At 35.1% G+C, this 14,376-nt stretch overlaps 1 protein-coding gene across 2 annotated transcripts; it reads left to right on the forward strand.

The window, feature by feature from the left end:
• The first annotated feature begins 5,976 nt into the window (after window positions 1–5,976).
• LOC123315253 (tropomyosin-1) lies at window positions 5,977–12,193 on the forward strand. Of its 2 annotated transcripts, XR_006537934.1 has the most exons (6): window positions 5,977–6,131; window positions 9,614–9,900; window positions 10,003–10,225; window positions 10,327–10,635; window positions 10,888–11,334; window positions 11,871–12,193. XR_006537934.1 is itself a non-coding variant. In XM_044900875.1 (5 exons), the coding sequence occupies exons 2-5, from the start codon at window positions 9,661–9,663 to the stop codon at window positions 11,951–11,953; spliced, it is 855 nt and encodes a 284-aa protein (XP_044756810.1). In that variant the 5' UTR covers window positions 5,977–6,131; window positions 9,614–9,660; the 3' UTR covers window positions 11,954–12,193. The 2 variants fall into 2 exon arrangements, 1 of the variants encoding a protein (XP_044756810.1); XM_044900875.1 differs by lacking the exon at window positions 10,888–11,334.
• Window positions 12,194–14,376: the final 2,183 nt, after the last annotated feature.

Below are 14,376 nucleotides of genomic sequence, written 5' to 3' on the forward strand. Positions count from 1 at the left end.
CCGATGCAGTGCGACTAAAAATGTTTATCGATATGGCCAACCTACTGGTCTTTTTTCTGCGAAAACTGGGAGAATTCATTGACTGGTCCAGATCGAGTGGTTCGGAATGCCAGAAGAATTTTAAAAATCAATGGTCTTCTTACAGTTCTTACACGTATGTTTGGTGAGTTCTGCAAAAATTGTCTTCGAAATTATCTTATATCTTTCAAGTATAAAATTGTACTGAAGGACCTGAAAAATGTGAAAATATTTCATATTTTGAATAATTCGATTTCAAACTTCAAAACAATCGGTTGTTTTGCAGAACGCTAGTTTGACTAGCCAAAAGGCCAAAGGCAGCTTTTGGTGATTTCAGTTTTATTGACGATAATGCCCTCCCACAGTAGTTGCCTGGTAAAAGAAGCTGGCCAGCTCGATTTCCTGGCATGAATCGCATAGGGCATATCTGGGTAGAGATGTTTTACGGCCGTTTTCAATAACCTATCCAAGATAAGGGATAGATCGCTATCTCCAGTTTGTCTGCCTATCTATCCTTGTAGTTATCTATCTATGGTTTGCATTTCACAATTAAGGTTTGACGTTATCTATCTCAAGGCAAGGATAGATAGGAATCTATTCGGCTCAGACCACAGAACACTAATATAAGACCTTACATCATTAATTCATTTCTAGCGGTGAGATATTGGAGTGTGTTAGAAAGTGTAAATATTTGAATATTATGTATAGAAGGTTAATCGTGTGTGTATGACTACATACCCGTATGCACCATTTCAAAACGAGCTCAATTCCTTAGTGTCTTTTTTTCCCATAGAGATTCTATGCTTAAACGTCGTTCAATGAAAGGTGCATACGGCAATAAATACATCACAATAATTGTTGATCGAGATTCTCAAACACGCAATACTTGAAAATGAATTCCTCAACCGTGAGTACCTTCAAATAAAAGCGCCGTTGTTATCGATATTCATTTTTCATTAATTTCAAGTTCTGAAGGCCATGATTTTTTCAGCCTAAATCAAAACCAATGACTAAAGAAGAGGCCATGCGTTTGGTACAATTTGTAGCAGCTGATGGGGTTATTACCAGCAGAGCTATTAATGCTACCAACAATAAATTGAAAGAGGAGAGTTGGAGAAGATTGACCGAATCGTTCAACTCTTCGGTTTCAATTTTCCCACATTGCGCCCTCAAATATGGATTAATTAAATCCAATAATTCACTCACAGCACCTTTGCTCAGTTGAATTCTACATGTGAACTCGTAATCATTCAAAATAATCATGTAATCAACTCGTGCTTCATAAATTTTTTGGGTCTCTTCCGATTCACTTTCTTCATCATCAATCATCTCTAATAATTCCATGTCGCTACTCAAATAATCCATTTTTTAAAGTTAATTACAATTCAATTGTAAAGAAAAAAGCACTAAAATGCACCCTGATAGCAATTTCCAACGCTTATCTCTACCCCTTACTGCTCGAACTCGACAGATCAAAAAACTGAACTACCGGAGATAATTTTTACAATCGATGGTTTACTTCAAATTTCTTTGAAACGCAGATAGGCGCATATATAATGAAAGTTCCTATCTCTGATTGTCAATCTGACCTCATTTCAGAGGAAGGGATAGATCGCTGCGGCCAGTAAGAATCGCTATCTGCAGATAGAATATTGAAACGTAAACAAGCACAGAATGACAGATTTGTCTATCCCTAGTATCTATCTATCCACAGTTTTGATGGATAGATAGGTTATTGAAAACGGCCGTTAGACAACTTTTTTCCCTAGAACAACCTATAAACAATCTGGAGCAGCTTTATAACGCTTTGCTGGGTATTGGTACCAATTTGTCCCCAAATTTCATAAATTGGCACATCGAACGTATGCCTCGAAGGCTAGAATTCTTGAGACGAGGTCAAAACAAGTACTAACTTTACCAAGACTTTAAATTTTCTGTAGGTTTTATTCAAACCTAAATTTTCTCATATTACGAGGATGTATTGATATCTAGTTAGCCTAGACCAGTTCCATGCATGAAAAAATATTGCGTTACCATAGCAACGAACAATAACTCATTAGAAGTGTCAGTGTGAAGTAAACCAGAGTTACGCTATAAATTAAAAGAAAAAAGATGTCCACCGAAATTGTGAAAATCGAAGCCATCATCAAGTACCTGTATTTAAAAGGGTTAAGAGGTAAGCAGATTTACGAAGATATGCTAAATACCCTTGGTGATCAATGTCCTTCGTATGCGACCGTGAAAAATTGGACTGCAAGCTTCAAAAGAGGTAAATTTTCCATTGGAGATGATGACACCAGTTTCTGTGACAGTCCCCGAAAATATCGATGCAGTTCATGACATGATTTTATCCGACCGTCGAATTGGGCTAAAACGGATATCTGAGGCACTGAATATTTCATACGAACGCGTTCATCATATAGTTTACGTTAATTTGGACATGAGAAAAATTGCTGCAAAATGGATCCCCAAATGTTTGAATGTTGACGAAAGCTTGCAAGGGTAGAAGCAACGCGTTCGATCTGTGATCGATTTGAAAACGATGTAGACTTCTTAAACAGAATTGTTACTATGGATGAGACTTGGGTACATTTCTACGATCCAGAAACAAAGCAACAATCGATGGAATGGGGACACTCTGGTTCTCCAAGACCTAAGAAGTTTCGTGTCCAAAAATCTGCTGGAAAAGTTCTTGCTTCAGTTTTTTGGGATTACCATGGAGTAATCATAATTGATTTTTCAGATAAGGGTAGAACAATAACCGGAGATTACTATTCGACATTACTGACCACTCTACGGGAAAAAATTGAAGAGAATAGACGCGGAAAGCTATCCAAAGGTGTTTTGGTTTTGCAGGAAAACGCCCCTGCACACAAATCTCATGTTGCCATGGAAATATTTCAGGTTGGTCTTATACGCTCCACTCTGTACATTAGAATAAGAACACTAAGCGAAGTTTATGATTTGCCCACAAGTCATCTTGTGTATTTTAGTAAATTAGGAATCAGAAAGAGTACTCTATTACCAAAGGAAGATATAAGGATTCTCGTAAAGTGAGAGTTTCAGTAGTAAACGGATTCATGGCCCACTTACAGATTTCGTCTACCTTGATCGATGCAGCTGCATTTGAGCGTTGAAATTTCAGTGCATCTTTTCGAAGTATTCATCCCGCGATATTTTTTCGAAGAATGCGAGCTTGAAATCAAAACAGCTTGGATTACTGTTTATGATATGATGACTTTTTAGGTCCATATACGGAGTGATAATATGTTGGTGAAGGTCAAATAAGTAGCGAATTGGTTACAGTATGTAATGGGTTATGCATTCAGTCTTCTCAGATTTGACCCATATATGGCAAAACGAATATGAAGGTGATCTGCTCAAAAGAAATTATAATTTTCACTTGGATTGTTAACATGTTTCTTCTCGGCAATGAATGGATGATGACTGTTACATATAAAATTATATTTTTTTTTGATGTTTTACTAAAAAACTTTTCAGTTCCCACAAATTCAATTTCCTTGAATTAGAATCGAACCTCTTGAGATCTTCAAGTTGAAAATTATTTTGAAAATACTAGAACCTTCAAATCTCTTAGAGAAAGGAATTCGTCAAACAAAACTCACTTCATTTTCCATAATTTTCCACGACATATCAACATAAGATTATTTCTCAACATATAGTCTTCCTCTTGAACTTCGGATTCATCAGAAACAAAACCCTAATTTTTCTGATGTAATGAGAACTCCAGAATTGAAATTTTCGGAATAATCAACGTAATTAACATAATAAGATCGTTTTTCAGCAGGCAGAAGCTATATACACTTCTATGAGCGTTCTAATTGAACAACAATAACAATTACTTACCGGAATATTTGCTCAATCGGATCACACACTAATTGACCGAGTACTTATCCTTAAAAAATCGGTTCAAGAATCAATTTCAGTGTAACAAGTATTTAGGAAACGGCAAACTTCTGGGTGCGGAACAAGAACGCGAGAAGAATTACAAAATGAATTGCATGTAATTCGACTTTCGAACTACAACAATAAACTGGGAAGGATGTCACCAAATATATTCGTCTTTTAGTTCAGTAGGACATCATTAAGATACTCTATCACAACTGTAATTCGAATTCAGTTAAACAACCATTAAATAATAAGCTATACTTTGCGCCAGCTGAAATAGATATTAGATAACCGCAAAATATTATCTTGTTTTCGCTAAGTACCCCAAGATTTCTGTTGAAACATCTTGAAAATAATTTAATAATGCAGTGGCACTCCTCATACTCAAAATTCCTATCTCGAAGAAGGAAGTTTTAACTGAACCCATCTTTTTGGGAATTTTTCGAAGGTCAGCTTTCGAGTAGTTTTCCTTTCAGGAAAATTATCGTAGATCTAAACGTGATACATATTCTGAAAGAGCAACTCTTCTAGTCATAAATCTGAGAACTTCATCCATTTCGGCACAACCGTTCGGTCTTGAGGAAGTTTTAACTGAACCCAACTTTTTGGGAATTTTTCGAAGGTCAGCTTTCGAGTAGTTTTTCTTTCAGGAAAATTATCGTAGATCTAAACGTGATACATATTCTGAAAGAGCAACTCTTCTAGTCATAAATCAGAGAACTTCATCCATTTCGGCACAACCGTTCGGTCTTGAGGAAGTTTTAACTGAACCCAACTTTTTAGGAATTTGTCGAAAGTCATCTTTATAGTAATTTATCTTCCAGGAAAATCATCGTAGATCTAAACGTGATACATATTCTGAAAGAGCAACTCTTCTAGTCATAAATCAGAGAACTTCATCCATTTCGGCACAACCGTTCGGTCTTGAGGAAGTTTTAACTGAACCCAACTTTTTAGGAATTTTTCGAAGGTCATCTTAAGAGTGATTTATCTTCCAGGAAAATTATCGTAGATCTGAATGTGATACATATTCTGAAAGAGCAACTATTCTAGTAATAAATCTCAACATTTCATCGAGCTCGGTGCAACCTTTGAGTCTTGACTACTTTTTAACTGAACCCTTCTTTCTGGGAATTTTTCGAAGGTTGACTTACGACAAGCGTACCTGCGTAGTGATAGGAGATGGAATTTGACGTCGAAAAATACATGAATATTTCAGAGATTCCCTATGTATACTTTCAACAATACGGATTCAATACTGCCAGCGTTAATAGTACTCATAGTAACTTTTCTGACATCGCTGCATTTCTTTGATCCATATCAAACATGAAGATCGAGTGCAATGAAGACTCAATCAAGATGGTTTTAATCAGGCTAGAAAAGAAATCTTCATACATTAGGGTGATCAATAAGCATTGACATACATTAAATGTAACTCCATATCAGGTAAAATCTATCAGATGAAAACTGTACTCGTTGCAAGTTATTGTTATTTCAACCCAAGTGGATATGTGGAAAACTTTTTTCTACATATCGTGGATAATCATGTGGTTCTTCTTGGATGAAGCTAGAGAGTAAATGAAGATGCATAATCTCTCTAAGTGAACCGAGTCCATCAGTCGTTATAGTTTCAAAATTATTGGCAAAGCTGTTTGATACTTGCAGTAGAATGCAGAATATGCTTAAGAGGGAATTTTTGGAATGATGAGATTTTCCTTCAGCGTTTTCCATAGTTTTTTATTGTCTATAGTTTAAAACATACACGTATCTTCGAGATTTATAATAATACATCACAACTGGTTCCCTTAAATCTTACCACACAAGTAAATACTCTGATGCTTATTTATTTGGGTATTATCAATGACTATTTCAAACAATCTGTAACAGCAAACTACTTTTGTATAAAACACGCGTCCCTGGAGAACACATCTTAACCCATTCTATAAATCAAACAAAGAATCCATCTCAAATAAGCAAAAAGAAACCCAGAATGAACAATCCCATCATTCTCCTCCTCTGACCGGGTGAAACCTCAACATTTTGGCATTTCCTGCTCGTTCCTGACTTAAGCCATCGGGCGTCGAAGTGGGGGGTGATGCTAGGGGAACACCGGGTAGGGGAACAGGAGCGTGAGCACAATGAGCATCCCGACGCCTGTAGCTCCCTGGACAGCGTCGAATCTGAGCGTCTTCAGGCGAAACCAGGTAGGTCGTGTTTTGTGAAGTGTGCCTTTAACCTCAAATAATAAACGGGGGATACTCATATAAATATCTAAGGGGTGATTTCTTGTGTTCTTCATCGAGAAAAATCAGACAAAAAATTTTGAAAATTTATGTTCATACGAGAGTGGTTCTGTCATAACCACCGTCCCTTTCTCTAAATTTGGAGGTCTGGACGTCTGCCAAGATTTTTGCATTACATCAACAACTATCAATTGGGAAGAAGGTGTATTTTGGGAAACCATTCCATTTGTTCGATTTCGAAATTGGTCCAGTTTTTCTGGATTATTTCGGGATTGTCTATTTTACTTCTGTAAATCATCAAAAACTCTAGTTTTTTTCCATTCGTTGATTCGAAATTTTTATATCTACACTCCAACAAGTGTCACATTTCTTGTCATAACTCATCAACCTAATTGCTTTGACTATTCGTCACTTAAGAAGGTGGGAAAGGTTCAAAATTGATGTACACGATGTCTTCATTAACAGTGTAAATGGCACTGTAGGAGGAATGTTTTGGAATATTTTTTTCTCGTAATGAAGATAAAGAAACTTTCTTGCACCTCTATCTGTCGAATCAAGATTTTTTTTGACAAAGTTGAAGGAGTTTGCGGAGTTTTGAAATTTTAACATTTTGACAATTGCCATATGACAGATAAAGAAATTGTAGTATTTGCGCTTTTTGAATACTCTTACATATAGTTTTATAATCACTTTGAGACCTCCTTAATATCAAAGCTTCTTTTGATTCTAATAAAAGGGAAAATTGAAGAAGTTAAGAATTGTTTATAAAAGTATCTGTAAATAGCATCCCCAAATTCAAACGCGAGTTAGCTAGTTATTTCTGTTCTGAGTAGATATACATACACTTGAATCAAGGAATCATTTATTTCAAAGTTACGAAAGTTGGGAACAATAAAAGATACTTTCTTTCATTAACATACCAAGAGAACTCTGGATTTAATACTGAATTATATGAGTATTTTGAAACCTTATAAGTGTTTTGTTATCACTATAGCATCATCAGCTGGGTGATAGAAAATATTCGTTTATCACCAAGAAGATATTTTTGCTCAGATTTGAAAGCATGTTTTTGATTTTTATTTATTGGTTTCAATGAGGATTTAGTGGAAGTAGAGAAAAAAATTATTTCGAGGGTGGAAAATCGAGGTAAAAAGCCTATCCCAAAAGGACACTGCACTTATGAACTCAACAAACTTATAACTTATATATACGTAGTTCAATAGCAGGTACTCATTTTGATTTGAATTCAGCTCAGTGATTATTTGTTATTTTTTTATATATTATCATCTTTCCTGGGAAAACGTGTGAGTTGAAGTATCTTCCATTCATGAGTGATTTTGTTCGTCAGAAATTTCTGCGTGGGTGGTTCCGAATTCTAATAATAAATCACTTGCAAAACAATATTATGCAACCGCATTGTTTGTTCAAAAAGCGAGTGGAAATTGATATGGCACAGTTCCCTAACCCTTGCTTCCTTTTTTATGCAAATCTTTTCAATTACTCTAATAAATTAAAAAATATTTCCAGACCTTTCACAACATCTCATAATTGATTCTTTTCGCAGTGAGGCTCATAGTTTATTCAGCACATAGCCCTCGAAATTACATAAAAATGCTTAATTTTCAAATATTTAGTTTATTCTCAAAATTGCTGAAACATTCACTTATTTTTTTACCTAATTTTTGAAACGGAATATGTATGTATATAATATTTTTTCAAAACCGCGATCAACGTGTTACAGAATTTTAAGTCTCCGACAAAAATCAAAGAATAAAAGGTACTCCACCCTCGTTCTGGATTTATCTGAGTTTGATCTGGTGGTATGAGCAGGGACTGCAATAAATTAGTTGAATGAGCTGTCTAGCTCTGACCTTACTTGGTGTCGCTAAATTTAGAGAGAAATAGTAGGTATTCGGTTCACATCTTGCACCACTTTATTCTTCGCATTAATAATACAATATCTAGTTTAAGTCATCCACACGAGGGATTTCATCACCATCACTTTCACAATTTGGGAGGAAATAAAACCAATAAATTTTCGCGAAAAATAAGTGGATAGACGCTCGAGGTATCATACGTTTCTTCGAATAACTACCACAAAAAATTGGTTATCGGAATAAATTTCGTCATAGAATGAGTGGAGTTATTACCAAACTTGGACATTGCCGCAGATGACTCTGTATATACAGGGTGAGTCTTTGACTCAAACAAATATTTTAACAGATAATTCTTTAGGTCAAAAGAAAAAACGAAAAAAGGCCATTTTAACCCTCTAATGCCCAAGTTTTTTTTTCTGTTTTGAAATTATTTCCGTCTAGTTTCAAATCAGCTTATGTAATCTACATCTTTTTTTCGCAAATAGTTAACTGATTTACATTAACACCTGTATACTCACTAAATGAACCTATACTGAAGGGGACATGGGCAGAATAATTTTTTATCCACTTATATGCAACCAGTCTCAAGGCGGACTTGGGTATTAGAGGGTTAAGTTTTCATAATGACACTGTCACCCCTGGAGAAACAAAATAAGCTTCAAAATAACTAGCCAAATCTGTGAGACTGCACATCTATGGATTTTTGAAAGAGAGTTGCATTCAGCCAAAGTACCCAATTTTTTTAATTTCACAAATACATATCTCCTAATTTTTTAACATCAAATTACTCGAAAACGTCGCATTATACGAGAAAATAGAAGAATACTTTGATTTTACAAAACGTTCGAATATTCATTACATTAAACAACTTAGTTTCAAGAGATAGAACTAAAAATATTTTTTTTATGCCTTTTCAACAGCCTGTATCTTTTGAACCTAGCCGATTCGGAAAAAATAGTAAAGGAAAAAAGTGTTTCTTTTGACCTCAAGAATCTACTGTTGAAATATTTGTACGACTCACCCTGTATACCAAATTTTAACTCCTTTCTTCGAGCAGATTCCTCTGATTGACGGACACGCGACTAATCCTATTTTCTCATTAACAAAACTTCAAAAATATCAATTAATCATCCAACATAAAACCAACGAGTTATAAAACCATAAAATTTCATACTCGATAACTACCCCAAAGTTTTAAAATTGAATATAAACTCTTTTACTTCAAACTGGATGGGAAAAAATTAACACGCAATAGAAGGTCGTCGATTGCGAGTAGAATTAGGTTGTTAGTGGCCCGTAGGAATGAAAATAGCGTAATAACCGAACTTTCGTTATCGCCCTGCATACAAGCAGTTCATTTCTCATCAACTTTTCTTGTTCTTGTTAATCGAAGCATGAAAATAGAGGTACGCCTTTATGGGGTACCAGAATCAAGGGCGAATTCAAGATTTATAAGAAGTATTTCGATTTCGAACCATGTATACAGGGTGGAAAAAAAACAACAATATTCATAAAATAGACAAGGAACTTTTCTGATTCAAAATCTGATTCAGATATTCTTCCCAGACCTTTATCTTATCCCGTGAGAAAGAAGCAACACAACACCTCCAGCCATGGACGCCATCAAGAAGAAAATGCAAGCTATGAAGCTTGAAAAGGACAATGCTTCAGATAAGGCAGATGCGATGGAGGCGCAGGCCAAGGATGCGAACCTCCGTGCTGAAAAGGTGAACGAGGAGGTCCGTGAGTTGCAAAAGAAGCTCACACAGGTCGAAACTGACTTTGAGACTACCAAGACCAACCTGGAACAGGCCAACAACCTTTTGGAAGAAAAGGAAAAGCAGTTGACTCAGGTCAGTATCTGAAATTGATCCTGATGTTTCAGACATCTTGTCGTAAATTTGACAGATGAACTATGACAGAAGTGAAATCATGTTCTTACTTTTCGTCTGAAGGTTGAAGCTGAAATGGCCTCTCTGAACCGTAAAGTCCAGACCATTGAAGAAGACCTTGAACGATCGGAAGAGCGTCTAGGAACTGCCACAACAAAATTGGCCGAAGCCTCCCAAGCAGCCGATGAAAGCAGCCGTATGTGCAAAGTATTGGAAAACAGGGCCCAACAAGACGAGGAACGTATGGACCAACTTACCAACCAACTCAAAGAAGCTCGTATGCTGGGTAAGTCTCCTTGAACATAACCATTAGTTGAAACCTTTGGAGGTTAACTCCAAATCATTGCTTTACGAAAGAACTTAACATATTTCCTCTCGAACTTATAGCTGAGGATGCTGACAACAAATCAGATGAAGTATCCCGCAAGCTGGCCTTCGTTGAAGACGAGCTCGAAGTAGCTGAAGACCGTGTTAAAGGAGGTGACGCCAAGATCATGGAACTGGAGGAGGAATTGAAAGTTGTAGGTAACTCCCTGAAGTCTCTGGAGGTGTCAGAAGAGAAGGCCAACCAGAGAGTGGAAGAATTCAAGAAACAGCTCAAAACCTTGACAGTCAAACTGAAGGAAGCTGAAGCTAGAGCCGAATATGCTGAAAAGACTGTGAAGAAACTGCAGAAGGAAGTCGACAGGCTAGAAGGTCAGAGATATTTTGATAACACCACATCTGGAATTACTCAGTTGTTTCTTTCCTTTTTCATTTCTGAATTTTTTCTTCAAGAAACATATGAATGTTTTATTTTGCCATTGGAAATCCTTTCTCGTGAAAGACCAAATTTTTTTGGAGAAAAAATTTGGTTGACAGATTATTTCTGATCTTTTGATGCTTAGCTTTAATCTATTTTTCATTGCTTTCCGCTTATTTCTTTTACTTTGCTTTTTTATTTTGCAGATTTTGTTCTACGTGAAAAGGCCAAGTATCATGGCATTGTTACAGATATAGACAAAACATTCGTCGAAATGTCATCACAAGCATCCAAAAAATAATCATTCTTTTCATTTTTTGCAACGAATACTAGACATTAATAAAAAATCCCATTCATTTTTCACTTCATCGTTCATTTCACAATGCATTCTAACGAAAACACTTCCATCAATCATGAGAAATTTCTTTTAAAAAAAATAATTCACATTTTTTGGGGAAATGAGGATATTCATGAAAATATTGAAAGTGTTCATTAATTCGACGTTTTAATGCTTATTTCTCGAAAATAAATCGACCCTTCTATCATTAGCTTCGATATTACATTCACTGATTCACTACTATATGCGAAACTTTAATTATTTCACACAATGGCTTGCTTGAAAGTTTCCAGTTATTCGCTGGGGTTTTCAAAAGGTACGTTTTCAATGTTACATGTTGTGAAGAATTGAATAGTCCTTCGTGTTGATATATTTGTTGATTAAACTGTGTTAACGTCAGCGTAAACGACTTTGTCTGAGTTTTGTCGAAGTTTTAACAATCTTTCTCGTCGAAATATTTCTAAAGTTAGAACAAATTGCTTTGTTCTATCGAATTGATACAATCAATTATGTGATTCGACAAAAATATTCACCAAATTCAAGAATGGTTCTGAAACATTTATTTTTAAATTTGATAGTCCTGGCACATAACCCAGATTATACGAAATTAGGATTTTATGTTTGAAGAAATATTCAAAAATAGTTTTACTTATTGCCAGAACATTTAAGTTTTCCTACATCTTCAATAGTTTTTTTTCTTACTATAAATTATGGTTTCAAAAAGGATAAAGAAAGGAGAAAATAAAAAATAAACTAGACGTGAAGATGGAGAATTTTTATTTTAGTGTTTTATTTGTTTTATTCGTGAAAATTGCGAAATGAACATTTTTGATGAATATTCGAATTTTTCAGATGAGCTTGGAATCAACAAAGACAGATACAAGTCTTTGGCCGACGAGATGGACTCCACCTTCGCTGAATTGGCAGGTTATTAATTTTTTTTACATCTAAGATCCATCCAAAATATATTTTTCATCCTCTTATCTACTGATTGGCCCCATCGATATTGTACATCTGGTGTTCTGAGATCTAACGCGGCCATTATGTATTATTTATGTATGTATGTTCTGCTTTTTGAACTTGCAACTCCTTATTGATTCACTTGAATGACATGTATAGACCTTTATTTTATCGAATTGTTTGTTTTGTTTATTTTAATAAAGTTGTAAGGAAAATATGGTTCTCATTGATTCGATATATAATATTTTAGGCTTGAGATTTTTTCATCCCAATTGCAGGTGAAGAAAGATTCGAACTATCAAAAAAATCCATATAGACCTATGATTTCTAGCAGATCCTATTCCCTATTTTGGGTTTCTACATGTGACAAAGGCACAAAAAGCTCTTTCTAGTATAATATTCTTTCTGATTCATGAGCCATTTCCATTCTTATAGGTTAACATAAAATAGGAAACGTCGAAGAAGATATAATTGATCATCAGAACTGTGATTTTTTTCGTATTCTCCGCTGAACTCAATTACATCATTTAATAGATATTGGTCACGCGAATCTGTTTATTTTCAGACGTTTATTTTTATGGGAAACGACTTCGTTTTTATCGAAACTTTCCGTTTATCGAGATCACTTTATCTCGTCTTTTTGGTGTTAGTGCCTATCTACGAAACGAACTGAAAAAAAAATTCGAGACATTGATCTATTGCAAACATCAAAATGTTATGGTTTTTCTCTTCAATGGTACTGTTGAGATGAAGTCAGTTATCCAGACAAGATGAATGAGAGCTTCAATCAATGATTGCAACAAGAAACTTCGATCAAGTTTTTTTCTGACTGAATCAATTTTTAATACAGGATACAGGACATTGTTCTATTCCATGCCAAATACCTAAATATTCAATCCAGAACTTTTCAGAGAAAGCGAGCACTTAATTGTGGCGAACAGAATAATTGAATTCTTTCTTAAACATAATTCTGCATAAACTGATACCAAAATTGTACAAATTGGTGCTATGGCGTGTCCTTACACCAACATAACCTGTTACCGGAGGAAATTAGGCAACATTAAAGAGAGGAGAGTGCCAAAGAGTACGAAACTTGGAAAATGGAAAATTCGTTATGAAGTAACAGGCAACTCTGCCATTCTCAACAGGACCGGAGTTTTGATGCATAAAACAGTTTCTGCACTTAATAATAATTTTCAGACGTTTTTCAATCTGAAAAACCTTACCTTTTATTTCGAAAACGTTCAACGTTCAAAAACAAGATAAAAAAAAGTTGTGGCAAATGCGACCATAATTCATTTTTATACTAGTTTTATTGTGATAAATGACCACCAAGATACACCCATGTAGAATTTCCATTATTTATGATTTTCATTTTACCTGCCTACTAATTCTGGTTTGATATCTCCGTTTTAAAGTTTCTCTTTGGTTTTTGATCGAAACAACCCCGTATATATTGTGCCTGCGCTCGTTTCAAGTTGGAGAAGTATATGTGCCCTCACTCTGGAAAATAAACTTTTTTATCAGCATATGACAACCTGAAAGTTGAGGGCGTGCGTGTCAGTGGTGGGGGTGGTAACAGGTGTGGAAGTTTAAAATAAATACAGTCACCTCAGAATCATCCAGGTCTAGTGCCACTCTACCTTCCAAGGGTTAAACTTGAAATCTGCCAATAAGGTTAGTGGGGAAATATTCCGCTTTGTAGCCATTTGTAAAAACAGCTTTTGGAATATTGGTGTTGAGTCGAGGAAATTTTTCAAAATATTATGTGGAAAAGGGAATATTTCATTCAAAATTCTGGGGTCGAAGAAGAAATTCTTCAGTTGAATCAAGAAGTACAAATTTTGTTAATATACTGACGAGCAATTCAAGAATTTTTCAAAGCAAATGTGTCAAAATCAGATGAAAAATTTTTTTCTATTGACCGATCGACAAACTGGATTGATCAGTTAGTTTTGCTGCTGTTAATGATCAACTGAAAATCTTGAACTATTACTGAAACTAGAACTATAACATTTTTTTCATGCAAGCAGTTCATAAAGGCATAATAAAATTCAAATTTACAATACAATTTATATCGAAGTTGATTTTCGAAACCTGGTCACTATTTTTTATCTCTACAAGCATAAAATACAGGTGAATCTCTGACCTGTACCTATATTTTAACAGGAGATTACTGCTTTTCAATTTTTTTCAATTAGTTTCGGTTGAAAAGAAGAAGCTTTTCAAAATCCATGAAAAATTTAATTTTGAGTTATATCTCCCAAAAAATATTACCGAATTCAATGATTTTCGGAATATACTTTCTCACTGATGTAATGAATCTTTTCCGATTACAAAATTCCACCCACACTATCCAGTTTCTTCATTATCACCATTAGGTACATACCCAAAAACT

Source organism: Coccinella septempunctata, chromosome 6 (genome assembly GCF_907165205.1).
Source record: "Coccinella septempunctata chromosome 6, icCocSept1.1, whole genome shotgun sequence".
Lineage (NCBI taxonomy): Eukaryota > Metazoa > Arthropoda > Insecta > Coleoptera > Coccinellidae > Coccinella > Coccinella septempunctata.

Bases quoted from the DNA above. Each gene is read 5' to 3' on its own strand.
- LOC123315253 (XM_044900875.1), top strand. From the start codon at position 9,661: ATGGACGCCATCAAGAAGAAAATGCAAGCTATGAAGCTTGAAAAGGAC. The intron at 10,226-10,326 runs GTAAGTCTCCTT...TCGAACTTATAG, and splicing joins CAAAGAAGCTCGTATGCTGG to CTGAGGATGCTGACAACAAA. The intron at 10,636-11,870 runs GTCAGAGATATT...CGAATTTTTCAG, and splicing joins GGAAGTCGACAGGCTAGAAG to ATGAGCTTGGAATCAACAAA.